General features: G+C 44.8%; 1 protein-coding gene across 2 annotated transcripts in view; it reads right to left on the minus strand.

The window, feature by feature from the left end:
- LOC135398867 (uncharacterized) overlaps positions 1-25810 on the minus strand; it is a 50948-nt gene that overhangs the window by 5820 nt on the left and 19318 nt on the right. For both annotated transcript variants that reach the window (XM_064630399.1, XM_064630398.1), the window contains exons 3-14: positions 20006-20118; positions 12059-12136; positions 10573-10667; positions 8081-8155; positions 7934-8015; positions 5476-5543; positions 5172-5247; positions 4951-5056; positions 3179-3275; positions 1982-2126; positions 1805-1867; positions 1390-1590 (exon numbers count right to left, since the gene is read on the minus strand). In XM_064630399.1, the coding sequence (XP_064486469.1) occupies positions 1390-1590; positions 1805-1867; positions 1982-2126; positions 3179-3275; positions 4951-5056; positions 5172-5247; positions 5476-5543; positions 7934-8015; positions 8081-8155; positions 10573-10667; positions 12059-12136; positions 20006-20118 (1199 nt within the window). The remainder of the gene's footprint in view (positions 1-1389; positions 1591-1804; positions 1868-1981; positions 2127-3178; positions 3276-4950; positions 5057-5171; positions 5248-5475; positions 5544-7933; positions 8016-8080; positions 8156-10572; positions 10668-12058; positions 12137-20005; positions 20119-25810) is intronic.

Consider the following 25810-nt stretch of genomic DNA (forward strand, 5'->3'; position numbering starts at 1 on the left):
GTATGTATCGCCATTCGCCACTACGAATACTGAAACGCATCCGGTTGTTATCCGGTATGTATCGCCATTCGCCACCAAGAATACTGAAACGCATCCGGTTGCCATCCGATATGTAGCGCCATTCGCCACCACGAATACTGAAACGCATCCGGTTGCCATCCGGTATGTATCGCCATTCGCCACCACGAATACTGAAACGCATCCGGTTGTGATATCACGGCATGCATCTCCGCCAGTGAGGCCGCCGCAGGAGAGGTCACGTGCTTACGAGAACCAATAGATATTGCCGGGGCACTTCTCTGATGTCAGAGCTCAACGCTAAGGTTTCTTCAAGGCTATCTATCTTACCAACTGCGACGTGTAGAAAAGAAACATTTCTTCCTCGATACTTTGGCGTGCATGATGCAATATCTGTTAACGTGTCACAACTCCTCTAAAGCGCTACTTTGGAAACGTTGCTTTATAATGCGAAATAATAACAGGCCTTTTTTTTATCAGAGGATGGCGATACTTCCTTCGATCCACTGACTTTAATTTCCCCTCAGTTCTACCGTCCTCAAGTGGCGCCTTTGATCGCCTGAAGGTCACATTTATTTATTGATTGATTTGACTATCTACATTCGCCGGCTAGGCATTACAGTAAGAGGGGGGACATGACATAACAGTATAAAGCAATATGTAATAAGCACACGTCATGATGATCAAAATACAAATCAGTGAGAAGAAAATAGTAGCCTTGAATAGAACGCATCTACAGATGTAGCACAAACGGTTCCGTCAGATAAAGCATGCCAAGCGGATATTGTCCATGGAAACTTACATCAGTACCGCAAACATATTCACGCACTTTTTTTTTTTTTTTTGCAATAATCAACTTAGATGAAACATAAGTCGGTTGTATAAAGGCTGAACCGCATGGCACGAAAAACTACCCGGATTCTGCCCGAACCGAAATCGGAACCGTCGATGTGAGACTTTGTCGGGTCCCACATCTCCACATTTTTTTTCTCAATCAATTAATCAATCGGGACCGAACTTAGCTCCGTGCATAACCGCATGCTACCGAAGTGGAAGGCGAAGTTCGGCAGAAGACTTCTGACCTTTGGGCATATCACCTTTCAGCCATCCAGTTCAATGATATAATCCCTGTATTCGTAGGAGAAGTCGCATTGTTGCTATGAAATATTCCTTCCGGCTGAATAGCTGAATCGGATGCTTGCTACGTCTTCCGTTTACGACACTTTTACACGTTTACGACACACACACACACTTACACACTTACACGTTTACGACACGAAGCTCCGGTCGCCGAAAAAAAAAAGTTCCGTTCACATTTCGGTTCGTCTTACTGTAAGGTTACATGAGAGGTCGTACGGTCTAAAAATTTACCTTGAGGAAGACAGTACCGGCGATGATAATACACAGTATATTCACAACAGTGAGGCCAAAGGAGTTGATAGCCATGACGGCGCACTCCTTGTGCATGTTAGCGTTGTCGAAGTAGTAAGCGTTGAAGTCGGAATGCGCGATAAAAGCTGGATACGTTGTCACTACTTTGGTCAGGCTGGTCCCTGGTATCGGCACTGTCACCTACACAACAGAATTATGTAGTAGGACGTAAGAAGATATCAAAGGCGGCAAAAGGCAAGCGTGTCTGTGTGGACAGCAACTAATATGACCCAAAAATGCCCTTAACTTAGATAATATGACGTAGCAACGACGTGATAAAAAGGCCAGAGCGGAGGACAAACAATACGAGGACACGTGTTATTGTAAACATGAATGTAGGTTTAGGTGTACGTACGTTTACTGGGTCCTGACTTAGTGACTTGAACACCTTCATCAGAGAAAGCGACCACAGGGTGCCCTGAAAAGGGATGACAGTTGCAAGGGACCCTACGTACAATACCCTCTGTAGCATACCCTACGTACGATCGCAAAACATAAAAAATATATATATATATGTGCCAAGAAAACTTACGCAGTTGATTGAAGGAGGCAAGAGGGACGCCGAGATGGCCACTCCAACGAGACAGGCAGAGTTGCCGCCCAAAATGGCCATAGCGACGCCAGCGCCCGATGGCAGTGCCACCAAGCCACCGACCCACAAACTGCGCCACTGGCCTCTACGAGCAAAGCACGTCTTCCCATCATTTGATATCTATAAGCGTGTAGCCCTATAGCAGACTAACTGAGGGAAAAACTGACGCTAGCAAGTGAATCGGCTTCTAACAGGTGTCACTCGAAGACAGTTGATGTCACGGTAACGTGTTATTGTTATTGTTAGGTTAGGTTGGGTTGGGTTGGGTTGGGTTGGGTTAGCTTAGGTTAGGATAAGAATACATGGCGCCTACGAGCACGGTTATGGTAAGCTTCACCTAACGCCTAGGTGTATCAGGTGAAGCGCGCTTTACGTTTTGGCGCGGATTCTTGCGAATGAATCCAATATAGGCTATTATGGTCAGGATAAATTATTATTGGTGCAACTTCAAAATATGTTGTTCCTTCGCTCTCCTTTATTTCTCTTTGAAATACAAATGCAAGTTGGCATGGGGGGCCTAGTAGCAGAGCTAGAAACTTGGGCTACCCTGGTAAAACAACACACGACGCAAAATGAAATAACGTAAAACTGACTGGAAGCAAGGTACAAAAAGATACAGAATAACACCAGAAAATAAGAGAAACGATACCGTGATAACACGTTGCAAAATAACACATGCAGTCATAAAGTCAAGTGATAAAAGGCGGGTTACAGAATTTGTTCTTTTATATCCCTTATTTATATACATATTTAATTTCCATCTATTTAATAGCAAAGGAACTAAGGTGGATAAGATTGCAAAAGGAGGTGATTGATTTATGGGGAAATTACCGTAATTGGGGTTAGGTTTCGCGGTTTGATTAAATTACTATTGGCTCCAGCTCCAGCTAGGATATTATGGTCGGGTTAGGCGATTATTGGTTCAATATCTAGCTAGGTTCTTATTGTTAGGTTAGGTTATTATTATTATAGGTTCAAGTAAGGTTATTATCGTTAGGTTAATTTATTTCACGTTCAATTTCCAACAATGTTATTACGGTAGTGGGGGAACTGGTGATACACTGACAAACCGGGGGAGAACTCTACGCTTCGCACTGTCCGTTCTTGCGTGTTATGCAATTTCGTGCGCATACATACCGAGCAGTCTGTTCAGAGTTGGGCCACGTGTTCGGACTCCATCCTCCTTTTCCTTCGATGTCACCCCAGTAGGACATGATGATACCGAAGAAGAAGCCTGGACGACCACAAATTGGTTTCGTTCGGGTGGGGAAAATAAAAAGAAAAAAAATAAGGAGATGTTGATCCGTCATGCGAAGAATGTGTCACTTGTATACCGATTCATCTCCGGGAATTCCCCTGCTCGCCATTACATGGACTCCCCTATCTTAGGAGCGTAGCGAGCTTAGTAGTTGCTAGGATACTTGTCTATATCCCATAACGTGAAAAGCCTGAGTCTGGGTACAACTAGAGGGACAGGAAAAAAACACACGACTCAAATAGTTGTGCCTTATGGACTCTAATATGGTTATGTCCTATGGACTATATTATAGTTGTGCCCTATGAACTATATTGTAGTTGTGCCCTATGAGCTATATTGTAGTTGTGCCCTATGGACTATATTATAGTTGTGCCCTATGGACTATATTATAGTTGTGCCCTATGGACTATATTATAGTTGTGCCCTATGGACTCTAATACAGTTGTGCCCTATGGACTCTAATACAGTTGTACCCTATGGACTCTAATACAGTTGTACCCTATGGACTCTAATACAGTTGTGCCCCATGGACTATATTATAGTTGTGCCCTATGGATTCTAATTGTGCCCAGGCTCAGGCTTTTCACATTATGGGATATATCCACCAGCTGACCTGCATCTATGCCGTATTATCTATATCCCTACGAAGGCCGCATTCCAGCTATCCTGTAGAGGACCCTCTGTTTACAAACATGTGACGTCACGAGAAGACTGGTTCGAGGTTATATTTCGCTGTGGTGGGCAAGAAGCGGGAAAAACGCGTCGGCTGATAGAGCTGATAGTGCCCAGCAGCATGCTTTGCACGGCGGCGAAACGTAATCGCTGACGTAGGGGCTCAGGCCGTCCCCAAGCAGCACAATGTACTGAAAGTCGAGTTCAATAGGGGTGGACGGGTAGGTGGAAGGCCTTGAACAGACTCCTGAAACTAAAGAACATTGATAAGACACATACCGTCCACCCCTATTGCACTCGACTTTCAGTACATTGTGCTGCTTGGGTTGGGTCTATTCCCGGTGTCTCAATCGAATCTTTGACCTCTGTCTGTTGTTGTTTGACCTCTAATACACAAATCAAGGCAGATTCAGGATGAGCACCTTGCGTCATAGCTTTACCGTTATCTCGTTCCATGAGTAGCTTTCGATAAGCTATCGCTGCCAAGGCCAAAATTCACTTTCACCAAAGAAAAGATTCTTTCGTTTCCTTCGTCCTATTCTAATCGTCCCACGTGTCAAATAGCTCTGGCGGAAGGGCTTATGTGGCAGAACTCAGCTAAACACTGACTCAGCTAAACTGACTGATATGTAAAATACAAGAATTCCAGATGAGGTGAGAATCATGTGCAGCATCAGTCGAGACATGTGAGGTCTTGTACCTTGCCTAAAAGACATGCTGTGCTACAAGTTCTTGGAAGATCCTGAAGAACTGTAAATAGTGTCTATGTGTAAAGAGTGCCGTGCGTTTGTGTTCATAATATTGCGTTTTAGTGCATCGGACGCTATCGCCTTTGCGTGCGTAAGGGATAGCGTGGTGGTTCTGCGCACTGCGCGAATCTCTGTTTTGCGCGTGCGCAATACCATCAACGCTATCTAAACGCGTACTAAAACTCTCTATTGTTTAATAAGTTTCCCCGTAACAACAAGGAACTACTCACCGAAAGTTAAGCAGAGAAACAATCCGAGGAGCTCGGTCCTCAGCCCGACCTTGATAAGGGAGCGATCCCGAATCCTGATACCGAACGTTATCGCCATAATGGGACCCTAGAACGCAGAAGCGTGGCAGTAGTAAATATTGCGCTGCATGTAGCGCTAATACGTTCCAGGGTAAAGTACCGTGCAAGTAGCGTATGTATACCCCGTTATTTTCACTGCTTACCATGAGCGGGGAGACCAACATGGCAGCGATAATGGATACCACGCTGTTATCCATTAGGCCTAACGCGGCGATCATCCTACAATGAGAAAAGCATTAGGAAGTAGTTTACGTTTTCGTTGCCTAATTTCTGTATTACGTATAGTTTACAGTGCAGTAGGTGCTAAGATTTTTCATAACTTTCTTTTTTTTTTTTTGAATCAATCAATCAATCAGATGCTAACCGTTAAATCTTATCTGTAAATCTTCAAAAATCTTAAATCCAGTCTTATCAGTAATCTCCGTACGAGATTAAGGTGCAACTCACCCAGCCAAAAGAATAAATGCCACGTAGTCGAAATTGAGATCACCCTGAGCACGGACTCCTTCTACGACCTTTGAAACGAAACATACTGAGTTAAGCGTAGTTTGAAGACGAAAAAACTATAGAGATTGAAAAAGAAAAAAACACTATACTATGTATATATACATATATAATACTATACAAAAAAGACTATAGAAGGGTAGAAAATCCAGCCACCACCACCACCACCACCCAGTGTGCCTCAGTACGTGAGCCGCCAATATTTCGAACAGGGACTGTTCTTCTGGGAGAGAGACTGATACTGGGAGAGAGACTGGGAGAGAGGAACAAAGCCACGCGTTCGCGCGTTACTATTAAGTTTGTCTAGAGCTGTACCTCAAAGTTCGTGTGTTCTATAGGCATGGTATCCGAAAGTTCGTATTCAAAATACGAGGGTGAATCAAAAAGTAATGTCTCCTCAGTCACAACAACTTTACTACAGATCCAAGCAAAATTTACATATAATAATATATAATAATATAATAATTTACATATATTATAGCCTGACCCAAGTGAAATCTGCTGTATACACGAAGCTACTATTCAACATGGTCACCGTTATTCTCGATGCATTCATTTATACGCCACCGTTGAACCCAAGCATCGAATCCAGTTTGAAAAGATTCTGGAGTTTGTTTCTTGACCTATGACTTTACAGCGGATTTAACTTGATCCAAAACAGTAAACCACGTAGGCTGTCCTTCACCGGACCAAATAAATTATCTGAGGTTATCTATGTTAAAATAAATTATCTGTCTGAGGGTGCCAAATCTGGGTTATTTGATGGATCAGGCATGCCGGGCCATCCCAGTTTGACAATCGCCTGGGCCGTGACTAGAGAAGCGTGTGGTCGTGATGAATCTATATGGAATGGCTATTTTTGCGCGCTCTATTTCTTCCTTGTGGCCTCCGTCAGCTTCTATAGTGTGTTGAGGTAGGTTTCGCTATATTGATTGTGTTTCTATGGAAAATCAACGAGAATAACGCCCCGTGTGTCGCGGTCGTCACACGGCTGTTGGTTGGTATCTGTCACTGATATTGATGGACGATCGCTCCTCAGCTTATCTGCAAATTGGATTTCCCCTTGTTGAAACCTCTTGACCCAACGCCGCCCATTGCTAATGTCCACTACGGTCTCTCCATAAACGCCCTTCAACCGATTGTGGAATTCCTGCAGCGCACAACCCTCTTTTTGCCAAAAATTCGATAAGGCGGCTCTTTATTTCAGTGCTGGATCCGTGGGTATACAATCGTGAAATTTGAAAAACAAAAGCGTGAGTGGGCAGAAGCAACCCTATACCACTGTACACGAGCCCTTCCAGCTAGTGTTTATTCTCTTCTTTCTTTTTGTTTCTCTTTTCTTTCTTTCTGTTTCTCCTTTCTTTCCTTCTGTTTCTCTTTTCTTTTCCTTTCCTTTCTTTTTGTTTCTTGTTTTCTTTCCCTTTCCTTTCGTTCTGTTGCTTTTTGTTTTTCTTTCTTTCCTCTGTTTCGATCCCACTTTTTTCTTTTTCCTTCCTTTTCTTTTTCGTTTGCCCCTTCCCCCCCTTTTTTTTTTCGGAATAGCAAGCCGGCTCTTTGCCTGGCTAACCTTTCCTTTCTTTTTTCTTAATAAACATATCCCCCCCCCCTTCCAGACACTGCAGTACATAGGAAAGTACAGACATGGAGGCATTATACGTCACGTAGTTGGTTTTTTTTTAGGCGACCTGGCCAAAAGGACTCAATGTGACCCCGACAGCGCCCTGGGACATTCCCACCATCACGATCAGGATCGCCATCGCCACTCCGATCGCCCCCGCCATCTCTCATCATCTTCATCACTCATATTAGACCCCCTAGCTCTAGGGTAGCGTTCCACTTCTGAGCGGAAAACCTCTCCACGTCATCGTCAGAATATAATTGTTGTTGTTGTTTTTTATCCTCCCTCGTATAAGGTGCCCCAACTTTTTTTTGTGTCCTAGCGATACGGTGCCCAAATTCTCATGTACTCTAGCAATAAGGTACAGCTCGCATCAGAGTTAACTTGAACGTCATTCCGGCCTGCGGACTCCGGTGGCGCTTAGTAGGAACAACGGCGGAGGGTCATCTATTTACAGTTAGGGGGGATGATCCTCGTTATGAAGGCGTTGTTCTCTGCTATATAGGCTCTCTTCACGCTGCACAGGTTGCAGCGCTGTTAAAGTTAGCTTTGACGCGAGCCGTACCCGTACGTTGACGTTCTGTGTAGAAATTATATAGAAGGAGAAATAATCAGAAATAAGGCACCATATAAGGTCGATGTAAGGTCACCATGTAAGTGTGTAAACGCGCTTTGCAATAGTAAGCGGGTGCCATAGTGAGACAATTACTAGTTAAGAACAAAATGGGTAGCATTATAAAATGTCATCAATAAAATTGTGAGAAAAAAAAATGAGTTCCTTACTTGAGCGACCGTCAACCTAGCTCTAACTGATTTGAGGAACCTCTGGTGGGCAGCCTTGAAGCCAGATATCTTCTTTTCTTCCCTGAACACGGGTCAAGAGGCGCATGTCACACATGGCAGAAATCCATGTGTCTTCACGTTACTTACTCGATAGTGCTGATGGCATCATCGCAGAAACCTTCGTCTTTATAATCCCGATAAAAAACTGCACATGGCACCACCCTGAAATGAAAGATTAAGCTATCAGGTTTTCATGTCCAATGTTATTTTTCATCCATTAGCGATGAGGAAAAAAACAGTTTCTTTTTTTTTTTTTCGACAGCTTGACAAATTCTGCTAATACAATTTGGTATTCCGAATTTTACCCGAGTTGAGCGATTGTCCAGCGTAGATTGGAATGTTTTTGCAATAAAGCGGATATAAATTTGCGGACATAAGCCTCGTGCAAGACTACCTGCCGGGGTGCAACTTATGCGTGCTTCACTTTGCACTATCGCGTAGAATTTGGAATAAAAGTCGTTGAACTCGAGCTCTTACTTTTACCAATTCGGAGAGCAACTAAGTTATTTATTTATTTCTAACTGTAACTTAACTAGTTGCTATTTTTGCAGAGTAACTACAACCTATAGTTACTTTTTCGCGTATAGTATCGGTAACTCAGCTACTTTTCATATTAACTTTCCCTACGTGTGAGTGTAAATTAACCGGATGCTATTTGTGCAGAGTAACTGTACCTTTTTCGTGTAAAGAACTATAACTTAGCTACCTTTTAAGATGGGAACTTTTCCCGAAGCGGCCTTGGATCGCCTATACGCAACGGTGCTCCACCTGCCCCAAGCAACACAAGCGCCATAGTTATCATACACCAAAACAAATCGTCAACGCCGTGCCAAACTCCATCCAGGTGGCGTTCGTACTCGCATACTGGACCATGGAAGCTCACAAGTCACAACTCCCATAGCGCGCGCGTCTCCCTCTAGCGCGACACGCTACAAGCGACAAAATCGATGGCGGCGCCGCCACGCGAGCGACAAAAAAGCTCTGTCGCGGCTTCAAAACCTTGCATCTACTCCTCGTAGCCTCGTAGATATTTGTCGCCTGCACGGCCTACTAGATTATAACGACCACGTCACAATCAGAAAACCCTATGAGGAGCCTGTCCGCACGATCCGCCAGGGGCGCTACTGATCGGCACAACACGATTGGACGATGGAAATTTGAATTCTAAACGCGCACAAGCGTGTGTACGACTACCGTAGCAGACGACAGCGATAGCCCCTATGAAAACGCGTAGAATGATGATGATAATCAACCTCAGAATGAAACATCTGTGGAACGTCCACCGCTTGTACAGAAATACCAAGGTAAGCTGGAGTACAAAGTATTGTAGAAGTTGAGGAAGCAATAACTGGGACGATCAGAAGCGCCACCGCTACCTTCCAAAAATGCGGCGCATAGAAGGGGTGCGCCTGACATGGTCGTTATAATCTAGTAGGTCGTGGTCGCCTGTCGCCAGAGACGGCTGCCCGGCGCATGCACAAATCCGCTAGATTTGGCGGTACGTAACTGAATTGAATGATAAAGTACTAATGAGATGTGGGGGCCACGGCGTAGAGTGAGTGGCAAGTCTACTTTACTAAAACGAAATTTCGAGCTTGTAGGCTGGAAACAAGCGAACTTTCGAAACTAAAAATGGCGGAACAAGGGAAAAACAAACAAACAAACAAACAAACAAGAAGACTAAAGCGCTGGAACCGCAGGCGCCACCAAGAGAGGCCCCGTAAAATACATGTACACATAATTTGGCGCTATTAATTGATGACTCCATTTGGTTCTGTGGCGTATATTAACTAAAATCACTTCACGTCGTGAGGCGTTATGTTGGGAAATGCAGATTTTTTTTTTTTTTTTTTGCTGAAACGTTGTTTAGCTGCTCGCTTTTGGCGACAGCAGCACTGGCACCTGTGACAGCGACAAAATCTGTAGCATGTCGCTTGTTATGGGGTCCGCGCTGAAGTCCCCATCGATGCAATGGTGCCATCGCAGCGACCGGTCTCCTCTAGTTGGAGGAAGGCTTTTCCCTTCTCTCCACCTTTGGGGTTCTCTTTCTATCTGTCACGGAGGCGTGCTGAATATAATGGCAGCCGCCAACCGATACTGTTTAAACAGGGCGAAGCTTCGTTGCAACTCAAGCGGATGACATATTCGAAATGTACACAGTGTAGTAGTGGTGGTCCCAAATATATATTTGCGTCTGTTATTGTGTTGCATAGATGGATGTCAAGGATGATTTATGCTGCGTTGCACGATTTTGTTCCACTGGAAGTATAGAGCCAACAACAAGGACAGGACCTATGGAAGTTTACCAGTGCCACCGCGCCGTGCCCACCAATTACTCAATGCAGGTGGAAAATTCCCGTGTCCGCGTGGAACTCTAACTGGTACGTTGTATCGTGGTAAATTTCAAACCGATTCAACATCACAATCTAAAGTTACGACCGAAAACCTCCAAATCACTATGAAAAAAAAAAAAAAAAGAAAATCGAGGTGTAAGTCATGCTCGGTAAATATGTTGGGTGAAATAAAATTTATTTGAAAGGGGGAAACCGGGGTGAGCTGGTGCAAAGTTGAGCACTTACCCAACAGTGGAGTTTTGCTCGACGCCGATGCCCCTAGCGGAGAGAGCGCGCAAAACGTCGTCTGTTTCGTCGCCGGCTTCGCACGGAAAGCATACCTAAGATGAAGTAAAACAGACGGGTTTACATTTACAGCTTTTTTTTATTTTTTATTTTTGTGAGATTGAAGTAGCGGGTGTATTCTTGCGTTAAATGGGTTGTGACACCTCTATAGATGCGGTATATTTACATCATGTATGCATTGTACGCCAGAGCATTGAGGGAAAAAAAAGAATTATTTCTCTAGGCGTCGTAGTTGGGCGAGATATGAACACACTTCCGCACCAGCCCTGACGTTAGGGCTATCAGAGGGGGGGGGGGGGGCAGAGCAGCGGTCATTTCTATTCCTTCTGGTAAGCACGTGACCTCTCCCGCGCTCGTCCAACGCCTGCTTAGTGCCTCTCATTCCGTCGCCGCGTGGACAATAATAATGGTGCCGTGATGTTACATATAAAAGTTGTGATGTCGCCTGCTTCAGCTAATCGCCGCAATCGATTTGAAACATTGACTTTCTGTGGCTACTACTGGCTGCCCATCGGCTCTTAGCCACAGCTACGGCCGCCGTGTCGTGATGTCGTCTGCTTCAGCGAATTGCCGCAGTCGATTTCAAAAACCGACTTTCTGTGGCTACTACTGGCTGCCCATCGGCTCATGGCTATAGCTACAGCTAGGTTGCGTTCGTTTATTGGACCCTAGCAACTCGAGAGCCGAGAGAGTCGACTCTTGGTGGGCGAAAATGCTGCGGTGTAGCTCTCATGACGTCGCCCACGTGACACTAACTCCCGTTCTAAAATTCAAGGATTCAACACTAGAGGTGATCAAGAGTCGACTCGCACCGACTCTCCTTTCGAGGTGAGTCGCTAGAGTCGATGACGTACGATGACTCTCATACGTCACGACTCCGACTCGCGGGTCGCCCGAGCTTAATAAACGAACACACACCTAGAGTAGCTACAGCAGCCGTGTCGTGATGTCTGCTTCAGCGAATTGCCGCAGTCGATTTCAAAAACCGACTTTCTGTGGCTACTACTGGCTGCCCATCGGCTCTTAGCCACAGCTACGGCTGCCGAAAGCAGTGTCGTGATTGGCGGACTCTTTTAATGACTACATCGCGTCGTTTAAGTAACCAGACTTTGGTTATCTAAGCGGCGTCCGCTCGCCTCACTGGCAGAGATGCCTGTAGTCACGTCACAGCGAGTTTCGGTATTTCGGTAACTGATTCTTTCGTATATATAGTATGCTTAATTCGGGGCGAGGTCTCACAACCCTTTAACGGATTGGCGATACCGTATATTTTTATTGCACGTTTATTTGTCTAAGGCTCGAACACAGTGACACGTATGGCGTTACTAACTCAACTTTTACCTGAGAGGCTTCGAAAGAGCAGCAAGAAGAAATATGGTTATGGAGCACGTCTCTCAAAGACAGTAGATTAGTTCCCGGTACCCACCTGGTAATACTTGTCTGTCGGTCCTGCGTTCCAAACTGCATCTTCAATGCCCAGTTGTGCTAACAAGTCCTGTAGCACCTGCAGTGACAAGGGTGAGAGGAGGCCCGATTTATGCTCTAATCCAATGCACACATTCTGCTAAGCACACAATACGATAAGAAAGAACGAGGAAATACCTCAATAGGGAAAAGAAGAAGAAGAAGTAGTCTTTATTTGCAACAATAGAATTGCGTACAATATAATTAACTAAAACATGCACTTTAAGGCGTAATTTAATATCGCAAAAATGCCTGGCACACGGTATTCCATTTTGACTCTTGCCTTGCAAGAGTTGCCTTACAACCTCGTCGTCCACGACACATGACAAAGACGTTAGCTGCTGATTCATGCGAACCACGCAAGGCGTAACCCAGAAAAGTCCTCAAGTATAGATTAAAACTCCTACGAAATCGGGAGGAGTATTCAGATCTATATAAGGCTACACAATATAGCGGAACATATATTTCTCTCTCTCCGCAGTATCTCTCTTTTTTGTTGCTTTGATCCTCATGAATACGTAGTATATTCGAAAGTGAAAAGAGAAAATGGAGACAGCCTTTTCAGAAAACTAGACTCGACTGCTCCAGACCAGAACACAAAAGTTACTCTGCATGCATGAATAAAAAGGGGAGTAGAGCAAAACGTACCATTTCATGTACTACACAGACGACATTCCCCAGAATACTCTAACGGAAGATGCGGAAACTGTCGTTCATTTTATCAGTCGCGTAAGTACAACCGCTATGTCGTGCCTTCTCGTGCACTGCTAACAGACGAGGGAAATATCCTGGGCTGCAGCCACAAGATATTCCGTAGCACACGACAACACACACACACATAAAATAGGAAAAAAGAAGGGGGGGAGGTCAGCCAAACGGGACGTCGGCTTGCTATTCCGCAAAGGAAAAAGAAACCTAAATGAAATAAGAATAAAAAAGAAAAAAGAAAAGAAAATAATTAGGAAATAAAGGATAAACTAAAAAAGGATTAAAGAAGGATGAGGTAAATTAAAGACATTTATGACTAACAAACGGTGAAAGAATGATGAGATGGATCACAGAAGATGACTTTTAAAAGGAAAGCATGAGGTTAATGCGTTGAGGGTGAGAGTGGGGCACAGAAGAATGAGATTGCACGACTGGAGTTCACAGGATGTTCATAAGACCTGAATCGCTCGAGGAAGTCAAAACAGCTTTGAAAGGGATGATGACGATGGAAAGGTGTCCTATTAGAGTTAGTTCATTAGCCCAGTGCTGGAGAGGAGCTCAGCAACAACTCGTAGGCCTTGCATCTGATGTGACGGGTCCAACCATGGCCCGAGAATTTTGGCCAAGCCGAACTGGCGTTGATCGACGCGTTGCAGAACAGTTAAGGGCTAAACGCATGGAGCGTTTTTCCAACGTTTTCAGGACGCGCGCGCGCTCGGCGTGCGTGTGACCTCGTAAAAACCAGTTTTTCAACGCGCGCGGAGGGCGTACGCCGGAATCTGTCGACTACAGATATTCGCGCGCGTCTGGGCGCGTTTTCCGAGAAGTAGACAGAACCATGGCCGTCATGCGGCAGACAAGGTGGCGTATGAGCAGCTCGCATACATTTTTGGGACATTATCCATCACACTAACTTTACGTGAACATTTTAATGGTATCTGGAATGAAGGAACGCAGGAACCACAGGAAAGAAGAGCATCTGCACGTTCTATCAGATATTTGTGGTCGACGAATATAGCAACAGTGGCGCGCGTCACTCGCTCCGTACGCGTCCCATGCGTTTCGGGTGGTCGCTTCGCTGGCGTTTCTTGGCCGCGTGTGCAAGGCCATGGCGTACGCGAGACGTTTTGACGCTGAGAAAACGTCCAATGCGTTTCGCCCTTTACCATGTGGGCGCGCTCGCGATCGTACTGACGACAAGCCGCAAGAAGCGAAGCATTCCAATGCAAAGTTGATATTCTGGCTTGATATGCCGGCATGATATTCCGCCCGATATCCCGCTGGACAGTTTTTCTTTCTCTCTTTTTTTTTTGCGTTTTCTTCCACTAGAATTTTCCGTAGGATTTACATGAAACGCGCACTGTGCCACAATCTGTGATAGCATGGATGTGAAGGTGGATGCACTCCTATATACGACATCATGAGGATAGTTGCAAAAGAACACACACACTCTCCGAGTCTCTTCGTGAGCTGGACTCTCGCCCTTTCTCCCTATCGAAACTGCTTGGTCCCTGGCCTAATCCAGCTTCTAACGTTTCTGGACACCATCGGACTTCGATCGTTATTGTGAAGGGGCTCGTTATTTTATTCCCCACATCCTCACCAGCGATGGGGTAGAGTATCCCCTGTGGCGATGAACCTCCCCACTCTCCAAAGCCAAAAATAAAGTTGTTGTTGTTTGCAAAAAAATCCCGGGATCCCAGGATCCACATTTAGAAACCCGGAATCCTGGGATCGTAAAAACGGCTCGGGATTCGATCTGAACCCATTCCCAGCACGAGTATACATTACAAACTGGGGGGGGGGGGATATATTTATTAGAATAAATGGTAAAAAAAAAGGGGGAAGAAAGATCAGCCAAACGGCATGTCGGCTTGCCATTCCGAAAAAAAAAAAAGGAAACCGAAAGAAAGAGAGAGAGAGAAAGAAAAGAACAAAAGGAAACACCCAACAGATTCACCCAATAGCTAGCTTGCTTTAACGTTCTAATATGAGTAGCTTAGCAAACAATTCGCACGGAACAACAAAAAAATTAGCCGAAATAGGGGCGGAATTCACTTTTATTCGTGCCCATCCATCGAGTCACAACTACATCGTATACAGACTCACCGATAACGTGCACGTGCCGCCAATCTGCGCCTTCCTCTCTCAGCCAATCAGATGCGCCGAGAGCTTCCCGCACGGAGGAGGCTTTTAATTAGCGCTACTTGAATTGACGCTCATGCCTCGACGCCAAACGACGCCGGAGCATACATGGTCGCGAGAGACGTGTCAACGGGCCGTCGCGCCGCGTTAACGAAACGTCTTAAGCTCCATATCCACACCGTCGAAGCATCGGGGTCTCCACGTGCGCGTGTTTGTGTTAAGCGTCTCGCACGCGAACGAAATATTATTATCTCCGAAGTCCGATAAACACTCTGTCATCGACACGTGCTATACAGAAGTGTAGACGTTCCATCGAAACTGTTTGTGTATACACCCGTATGTGAACATCAACGGCATGGCCGACCGGGTTCTCCCTCGTTCGCGGTTGCCAAGCTCGTGCTGAAGAGATGGAGGTGGTGGGTTCGAATCCTACCACCGACCTGTGCTGTCTGAGGTTTTCCATGGGTTTTCCGAAGACTTTCCGGACGAATGTCGGTACAGTTCCCCCTGAAGTCAGCCCAGGACGCATATTAATACCCCCTGTGTCCCACTCCTTCCTGCTGTCCTCTCTGCATCTGTCCATATCTGTACGCCGCTCGTAGCCTCAGTTGCTTCGCGGTGTTAACACGGAATCAACAACAACAGCAAAAAAATAAAAATAAATAAACTGATGAACGCGTGTTTGCGTGCGTTGAGATAGTATGTGAATAGAGGGGATAGGAATAGGGATAGGAGAGGGGATAGGAATAGTATGATGGGAGGATACAGAGGTAATCCTGATATTCGCAATGTCTTATACCAGCCTATAAGAGCATTTGTGTCACAGCACGTGGCCCAAGCACAGCGTGTTGCCGTGTAAATCTCCTCGATGCAAAGAAACACGTTTGTGCAAATACAAAAGTCTCGAGCGCATGTGAAAGAGTGAAGGCTCAGTCGAACAAGTTCGGAACATCATCGTATATCCTTAGCAGAAGTCGCAATTTTGTCCTATACAGTCTTTTATGTCTTTTTTTAGTGTCACGATGTATCGGACTTCTACTCAATGAATTATTCGAATCAGAACATCATATCATTACGCCCTAATCGCTATATCACACATTCTCCTGACACTGCGTTTCACTATAGCTTAAATTTTACCCTCGTACGATGGTACCAAGCATCCTTCGTCGTGACACCATGATAGTCTCAAGCACTACAGGGACTATAAACGGAACGTGGATTATAGCAGGACGCATTCTTCCTTTTTTTTTTTTTTTTTGTTCTTCTTTGCAACAAACCAAACCAAGACGCAAATGAGGGGCCTATCATGTGAATAGGGTTTGTGAACACTTGCCGAAATATGCCGAAAAAATAGCCACCGATTGTCTTCCCGATTTGTTCTGTTTTTGCGTTCTGCTGTTTACCTAAGAAGGGCCACTTGTGACTTTTCCCATAAAACTCCCGAATTCGGATGTTTCTAGTCTAAATTTTGCTGCCGAAAGAAAAAAATTGATTTTTCTACACAGAATAGATTCCCATAAACACCAGCATAATTTTCATAAAAGTAAATGTCGAAAATCGGAAGCCAGACACGAAATATTTTCTCCGGAACCGAGACAGTCTGGAACCCAAACTGGCGCTCTCAAAGCAAAATTTAATTTCCGTATTTTTAACTCAATTCCAATCCAAGACTATCTGGTCTGTACCCTGAGAAGCGAGCCTGGTCAGAAGTAGCAGCTCCGAAAAAAAAAAAAAAAGCCATGAATGATAAGAAAATGTGAATTGCTTTTGTTTACGCCTCACTGATAGAGAAAGCTGCACCTCAGCGATAAAGTGCTTGTGTTGGGGTTCACATAAAAACTTTTTCCCTAGCTATCTCTGTTCTGTGACGGCTGTAAACGCTGACATTTACGAGTGTACGCCATCAGATATGCTACCAGAAAGAAGGCCTAGCAACGTTTGCGACCACAACGGTATATGACAGGCCTTACAGCGAGGATTCATAAACTCTGGTGATTCAAATGACGTCATTTCCTGGTTCGCGATGGGGCAAAGACGGAAATCCCACATATTCAAGATAAGGGAAGCCGCCATCTTGACCGTGGGAACGAGGCCAACCGGAAAGGTTAGCTAACGGACGGCGAAGCCGTTGGTTATATGGCGAATTCGGGTGGTCATTTCTATGGCAACACAGCCTTGCGCTCGGAAATTGCCCGCGCTGGATCACGTGACCGTTGCCACACGAACATGTTTTAGCCAAGAGAGAAACTGACGTTCTGAGGCTGGAACAAAATAGAAGGGACAGATACAAACAAAGCCTCAAATGCCTAAGAAATCAACGATGAAAGATGAAAGTCACTGAAAAAGTTAGCCAGCTGTTTGGGATCGAACCCACGGTAATCCAGAAGATGTGGGTTCGATCCCTACAGCTGACTAACCTTTTCAGTGACTTTCATCTTTCATCGTTGATTTCTTAGGCATTTGAGTCTTTGTCTGTATCTGTCCCTTCTATGTTGTTCCAGCCTCAGAACATCAGTTTCTCTCTTGTTCAACAGGTGCCGCTTGCGTCGATTTCCGTCGTATGAATGTGTGTATGAGTGAGCAAAAAATGTAAGAGTGAAAGGAGGGTGAGTGAGAGTGAGTGGCTGGTTTGTCGTCCCTTCAGATGACGCACCCCAAAAGTCGCTGGAGAGGCGTGTTAGCGTAGCTCAATTGGTAGATCCCTGGACCGGTAATCCAGAAGATGTGGGTTCGATCCCTACAGCTGGCTAACCTTTTCAGTGACTTTCATCTTTCATGTTTTAGCCGTTTCGATCACGCTAGGAGCATCGCGGTCGCCCGTCTTTGGGTTTCGTCGTCTGCTAACCCACGCGAACTTCGACGGCTTCGACGTCCCAGCCAATGGGGGCCCTCGCCACCCTTGCAGTGCGGATGTGACGACACCGGATATAGTTGGGCAACCCGCTGCTCGGTCGTTTCGAGACCGGGCGAAAAAAGTGCTAGCTGGCAAATTTCTGGAGCTCGGAAAGCGCCACGCGAACATGCGAGATTGCTTCGCTTTGACCAAGCGAACATGAGTGCTCGGGATCTGGCAAAAAAAAAAAAAAAAAAGAAAAGTTGCCACGAAATGACCACCCGAATTCGCCATTGCGGCAGGCGAGACAACGCTGCACCAGCTCCACTTCCGTCTAAACCTCGTGAGCGTGTCCAATCTTGAATATGTGCTCCAACTGGCAAGTACAGATCCCGACAAAAGTTTACGGAACACCACAGCGACGTATTTCTTGATCTCAGCGACACCCTAGCGACGAACGGGAGTGGACACACTTACTGAGAGGTGCGTCGAGTACCCGGTCACCTGTTTGTAAGTATATCTGTTCCTGTTTGCAGCAACCGTGTCGCTCAGATGACTATATACACCACTCCAGTGTTCCGTAAACTTTAACTTTCCGTAAACTGCGTATCTAAACAACTGATACTCTGCCACCAAGTTGCTGGCATCCTCGGCCGGCCCCAAACCTCGGAAAAACAAAAGAAAAACCCCCAGACTCCCTAATTTTCATTCGTGATCAGTTTCGTGGAAGAAATGTGCCACCGAGTCCGCAATCCGCGTTGTCTTTATCGAACTTCAATCGAATACCCGCCCCTATACAATCCGTGGTTATCCTCAAATATATTCTGTAGGTATATGTTAGCGGATAACCACAGTTATGCTCCTGACTGGAATTGCGTACGTGTATTTCACGCGGACGTGCAGAATGCCACGCCGAAATAAACCCCCTATTAATAAAGAGTGGATTCCAAGTTCCTGACAAACATTTCTTCGAAGATGGAAGACGTGTCTCTTCTTGGAATGCAGCATCGAATAACCTTACCGAGCCCTTGCTGGTAAAAACCAGGCACACGTGGCTCATATAGGATTGCCTAAAGTGCATACATCAAATGTATATACAACCGGGAATACTGACGACATCGCACAAGGTTCAATCTTTGAAATCTACCACGGTTGACGGGACATGTTTGCATATTGGCTCCCGCTGACTAAAAGAAGAGAGTGGAAGTGCATTGGGTTCGCGTGGCGAATAAAATGGCAAACGTACCGTATGGTGTATCCCCCCGTATTTCGCTCGGCAACCCGTATGGATCACCAACCACTATACGACGCAAAATGGGTTTTCGTCATTCGATGCACATTTTTTTTAAATAAAAAATGCTACGAGAGCAGCGTAGACGCAGTTTTTGTGGGTGAGCTATACACTCTAATAAAAAAAGGAGTACTTTTACTCCTTTTGGGGAGTAATCGCATTGCCACAAAAAATAGTCCCTTTCGGGAGTAAATGCACGGGAGTAAATGAATGTCACAGAGTGAAGACCGCATTTCACGCGCTGTTGTAAGAGTCCCAGGTACATAATTGGTGCGCATGCATGAAGATACTTTGAAGCAAACCGCCAACCGTGATATATCGAGTGATATAAAATCTTGCGCCATACTAGGGCACAATTTGCGAAGAAAGATGCGCTAACTGTTTCTTACTCTATGTGGCTGGAAAATTGCTACGTTGTGTGAGTTATACAGCCTTATGTCGTTCAAATTGACCAAGGGCACATATTTACGTAGACTTTTGCATTCAGGAGACCATTCGCGAAGTTTAGTGACAATTTGCAATCCTGGGGAGTAAACGTCGGGACTAAATGTTGGGTTAGGGGAGTAAACTGGGGAGTAATTGCAGACTAGGGGAGTAGAAGCTGCAATTACTCCCCGTTTTACTCCTTTTTTTCTTAGAGTGTATACGGCCAGAAAGACGTTCTGTCGAAGAGAGCGGGCAACTATATACTAGATGATTGATTAAAATTACCTAAAATTCGTTAACTAAATTTTTAGTGAGAGGTTTTCGGGGAAATGTGAGATAGCATAAATGGAGCCAGCAGTTTTTTTGAAGCCATCCTGTTTTGTTAAACATTGAAACGAGCAAGTACGTTGAAATATCCGCTGCTAAATTTTGCAGTGGAGTTTGCACGAGTTTCGTGTCAATTAGAGCTTAACAGTCATTTCAGGGCCGCTTTATATTTCACTTGCCTGTTTCATGGGGGATTCCACCGCATCATTCAATGCATTCTTCTCAGCCTCCCGACGTCTCAGGTCTCCGTTGATGTTTCTGCTGTTGAGCTCGTTGTTGTTTTTCTTCGCAACTGAAATCAGCAAAATAGTTTGTCACTGATACCAACGAATGTACACCGATGTGTAAGGCTTCCCGAAATTATCGAAATGTAAATATAAATATATATATATATATATATATATATATTCTACAGAAAACGTGCTGTCCCTGAGCTCTTGAACGTGAAGCAGCTGCATGGCATATGACTTAGTATACAGGAGTATTCGCGACTCCAGCGAACTATAGGTGGCGCACGCCGAACCTGGACTCGAGGGTTGCCGCTTCCACCACTAGGTGGCTACGGCTTCGCTGGAGTCGCGAATACTAACTATAGTATAGTATAGTATAGTATGATTAGTCGAGCGCTACTTTTCAGCTACTTGACTAAGAAACAGGTGCTACTAGTGAAGCAGTGCCTGTTTCTTACTCAAGTAGCGGAAAAGTACCACTTGCTTTTCTTGTCTCGCTCGCTTTAAATACAACTTCTGGACACGTTAGAGCAAACACCCTGTATAGGGTAATAGCACTGGCTATGGTTCACTAAAAACAAGTTAGCTGGGTTTGCGCGAATTCAATCTCCCCTTGTTATTTAACCAACCAACAACAAGAACAACAACAAGTTAGCTGGGTACAAAGTAACTGGAGTAAGGCAGAATAAAGGAGCAAGGAAGTGACATTTAACGACGCTCCAAAGCCCTCTTTCATTCATCAAGCGGTTCACCAGGATGCGCCATGTACAATATTTTCGCTGTGTAGTGTGTATTCATTGCGCAGAAAGCAGCCATCGGCACGGTCCGATCTCTTCGTGTGACGTTAGTAGGCTCTCGTGGCATCAGGCCGGCGTGGGGAACAGCCGTAACCTGTCAGTGACCACCGAAAATTTGACTGCTACTACCACTGCGCTTCGGCCACGCTGGGCTACGTCACCTGATCGGCTCTCCCATCGGGGCTGACAACGTCACCTCGTGACGTGGACTTCCCTCGTTCACTTATACACCATCTTTGAATGAGTGGAGGGGTTTCGTAGGGTTTGCACCTCAGAGGCCTCTCTCCTTCTCTCCCTCTTTCTCTCTACAGGTGAGCTGCGCTCGTCATTCCTTCTTATTTGTTGCATAACACGCCGGGGCCAAAAAAAAAAAAAAGAACGAGAAATTTGTGGAGTGGCGTTTCACTGCTCCTTCAAATCGTCACTCAAGACCAAAACGTGTGTATTGTCATCGAATAGGAGAGCTAGCGTCATTGTTTCACAGGCTCCGGCTCAATGTACCATACAGTGCAAGACTCCTGTACAGGCTTGGGAAGGCGGACTCTCCTAATTGTCCAGTCTGTGGCTCAATCGAAGACGTCGAACACATTATAGTTACGTGCCCAAGATACTCTGAGTGTCGTGACAGACTTGTAGCCGCGTTAGGCCGGGTTGACAATCGACCCTTCGGAGTGCAGAAGGTGCTGGGCCCATGGCCAATGAGCACTCAACTGCCAGCTTTGCGAGCCGTTACACAGTTTTTAAGGGACACCAAGCTGTTAGATGGGCTATGACCTGTCTGTGGCGTTCGTCGCCGCTTCGCGACATGTCCAGTGGGTGATGGTGGAGGTGTCTGGAATTCCTTTCCTTTCCTTAGGTGATCTGGGGTAGCCGGCCCTCGTGATGAGGGCTACAATCCCCATTTTTTTCTTTCTTTCAATCAATCAATCAGGAGAGCTAGCAAGATACGATGCTTGAAATTAACGAAGGACGAAGCTACAATAAAACATTTAATCACAAGTTCTCGTGTACGATGTGTTACTTATACAGTTAGATGCTATACAGCGAAAGAGGGAACACGAAATATTTTCGGGTTGGTATTGCGCATAAAAATACGCGTATAGCTCGGAAATTAAACTCATAACGAGGTCCCTCCAGACTTTGTTGCACCTGTGTTCTACTATGTAGTAAACTACGAGACGTACGAAATCCCTTCAGGCTTCTAACACTCAAATTAAAGCAGAAAACTTACTTTGTTCAAACTTTGACAGTCAAAAGGTATGTACATATAGGTCAGGGTTGCGGAGTTGCCATTCCGGAGTTGGAATCATTCCGGATTTATGAGAGCCCGGAATGGAATTTCAATGGAAGGGCGGAAAGTGTCCTAGGAATGGAATGGGAATGGAATGGGAATGGAATGGGAATGGTATGGGAATGGTATGGGAATGGTATGGGCGCACCGGTGGTAGTTTCGTTTTAAACCTACCCTTAAACCTTGGTTTCTGCCCGTGCGCCCCTTGTACACACGTACCGCACCTGCACATGGTCGATTGATTGATTGATTGATTGATTGATTGATTGATTGATTGATTATTTAAAGGAAAACCAGGGAGAAATTGAACTTGTCTCCTGACTAGTTCTGCTACTCCCAAAACAAAACAACAACCTACAAACAACCAAAAACAAACAAAGTACATTCCCCATCCCCAACAATTAGTGTGTTAGTACACTAGTACACTAGTGCACATGGTCAAAAGCGACACACACATATACATACATTGGATGGTCGATTCACCGCCGCTGAGGCGATACACTGCGAAATAACCTCGTTTTGCGCTATTTTTTTCGTGCTGCTTAAAGGGACCATGAAACGATATTTGACAAGCCCACGATCATTTTCAATTAGTTCCCCTGTACTATAGCATTCACTCTGTGAAATATGAAGTTGAAAATCGTACAAATATCGAAAATATTCTATATTTACCACAGGCGTGAACGGCAGCTGCTACGGCCCGCCTCCGAGGCGAACTTTAATAATTGGGTGTTTACGTCGCGAGACAACCGAGATCCCGAGGCGAACTGGCCGTGACATCATACACAGAGACATGTTGCCGATTCGCGGACGGGCTTTTGTGAGCAAAGTGCGAAATTTTCAAACAAGCTTGTATACTTCGTCATGAAATATGTTTTCATTTGACTTGGAGACAAGATTGTAACTAACCGTTTACACAGAATCCTACGAGAAATGTAATATAGCCGTTGACTGTCAGCGTGGTTACCGGAGCACGCTTTTTCCCTCTCTATACTTCTTCCCTTCTCTATACTGCTGTGCTACCCAGTCCCCCTTTTTTTTTTTTTATTGATGAAATTAAAGGAATGGAATCGGGTTGCCAAGCCATTCCAAGAGTGGGAATTGACCACACCTTTTCATTCCGAGGAATTGATAGGAATAGAATTATCACAAATCTCAATTCCTCGCGGATGGAATTGGAATGGGTGACCCCATCTCCCAAAGCCTAGTATAGATATTGCAGGAAACGAAGCAAATAATTGTAAAGGTTTTCTCTCGGCATAGATGGATAGATAGCGTGGCCCGATAGATACCACACTATCACATACACAGCTATATCGCGCGCACGTGAATAAATACGACACGCTCAGCGCGTGCGGAAATCCTGGTTAAATATGCGGTTTACGCGACAGAAAGTCCCCGGAAGTGACGTTGTGCGAGGATGCCCCCGCGTCATCACTTCCGCCGCTTTTTTCTTTTTTTTTCGACCGAGAGGCAAAAGTATCACTCATGGAGTGCAGGATCCATACGTGAAAATAAGTCAAGGTACTTTATGCAGGCAGCGAGGCGACGAGTTGCATTAGAGTAGTGGTGGCTGTCAATGTCACGGCGGATGTCTTTTTAATCACTGGAAAAGATGCGTTCGCACTTGTTGGGCTTTAGAAACGAACGTACATCGTTTCATTGTCGCGTACAGCGTTCCAGCTTCGTAGGTCGTTCGCTACGCAATAGCAACCTTGTATTGTTACAGATATTTGTGTCGAAGGCAGAAGGGCGAGGCTGGTATATACTGGAAAGAACCGAACCCGAGACAGGGCACAGTGACCCTTTAATGGGAAAGAAACGTACGTGTCCAACAACTTCCTCATATAGGTGACATCGCACAACTGAGCGACGATACAGCTTCAGTCTTTCTTTACCTGTTATTTTTTCGTATTTCTTCTTCACATTTCAATCAATTTTTTTCTGTTTCGTTTTGAATAGCACCTCTATGCAGACTTGTACGTAACGCGTTACAAGTAATTGCGTTATTACATTTTTGAACACGTAATTTTTAGCATTATTTTTTAATTTAATAATGAATAATTATTAATAATAATAATAAATAATTTTTCAATTAATTTTTAGCAGTAATTAATAGCACCTCTACGCAGACTTGTACGTAACGCGTTACAAGTAATTGCGTTGCTTGTAATCAATTACATTTCTGAACACGTAATTTTTCAAGTAAGTCTACTACAATTTTGAGTAATCAGTTACCTAGTGATCAGTTACTTTTAAAGTACAGTCTGACTCAAAATAACAATGCTCTGTGACAAATTTCCTGTGTCTTTGTTGGGCTATTCCAGTGTAGTAAGCGGGAAAAATATTATTGTTACTTCTCACGCGCGCTATTTCAGCTGTCCAAATCATTTGGGAGTTAAGGTTTTTCTTCTCTTTTTTTTTTTTTTTTTGAAGCACACAGGGGCGGAAATTTTTGCATGAATTGAAAGTAACGGCCCGAGTAACGCGTTACTTTTATACTCGTTACCCAATTACATTTTGAGTCGAGTAATTTGTAACGGTAATCAATTACTTTTGCTAGGAGAGTAACGGTAACGGTAATCAATTACTTTTTTGGAGTAACGGGCACAAGTCTGCGCTCTACGTTACAATATGTCTTCCAAGTAAGGTTTAGAAAAGCGTGTCTGTCAAAGACACGTCAAAATAACACGTTTTCCAAAGTACCACGCCCGAATACTATACACGCTCTTCGAAGCGGCGGGCTAAAATAACACGTTTTTTTACAGAACATCTTTGTAGTTACCGTCCTGCCAAAGTGAAAGATACATGGGAGAAGTCCAAACTTCTTGTACAACTAATTAAATGTTCGACTAAAATAGTTTCTACATTCAGATTGGGTGTTTACCGGTCAGCACATAGGAATATTTGTAATCTATACCGCTTAAAGAGCGGCAAGAAAGCAGGCGAGCTAGTGATAACTGATCTTCATAACAAACCCTGAGACTCAAAAAACAAAAAAAACAAAAAACAAAAAAACCACTAAACAGGAGTCTCCAAGCACAGCTGAAAGTTTATTCTATCCCACACAGATATATACATCAAAGATATATACATTTTCAACTGCTCCGTGTAGGAAACAGATACCGCTTCCAACACCCTATTTCGCCATACTAAAAAATGGGAGCAGAGATAAACCTGATAACGTAGGGTTGGAAAAAACATCCTGTCGACAACAAAATAAACGAAACTTTGAAAAAGGATGGTCACACTTCAACCAGGGCGGGCGTTATCGAGGCTCGTCGTCCGGTCATTCCCCTATGAGGATGTCACGCTTAAGATTGCCAAACGAAATAATCAATCAATCAATAAAGAGAGATGAAGGCCACTTAACGAAGTTGTATACCCACGGGACTCCAGCGTTATCCTCAGTGCAACGTGCAGATATGTCAGTTGTGCGACCATCGCCGTAAACTTTGTGTCGTTTCTCTCATTGCTCCCACACTATATACAGCAACCAACACAGAATGTTGAATTTCTTTTCAACCACCCTGGAGCAGCCAGTCCCGAGTGACTCGAGACTAACATCTCCATTTTTTTCTTTTAAAAATCAATCAATCAATCAATCTTTTCAAAAACGACTGTACTCCGCGTTTCTTCCGGCATTACACAGCAACCTATTCGGGC

The sequence above is a fragment of the Ornithodoros turicata genome, chromosome 6 (genome assembly GCF_037126465.1).
Source record: "Ornithodoros turicata isolate Travis chromosome 6, ASM3712646v1, whole genome shotgun sequence".
In the NCBI taxonomy this organism is placed as follows: domain Eukaryota; kingdom Metazoa; phylum Arthropoda; class Arachnida; order Ixodida; family Argasidae; genus Ornithodoros; species Ornithodoros turicata.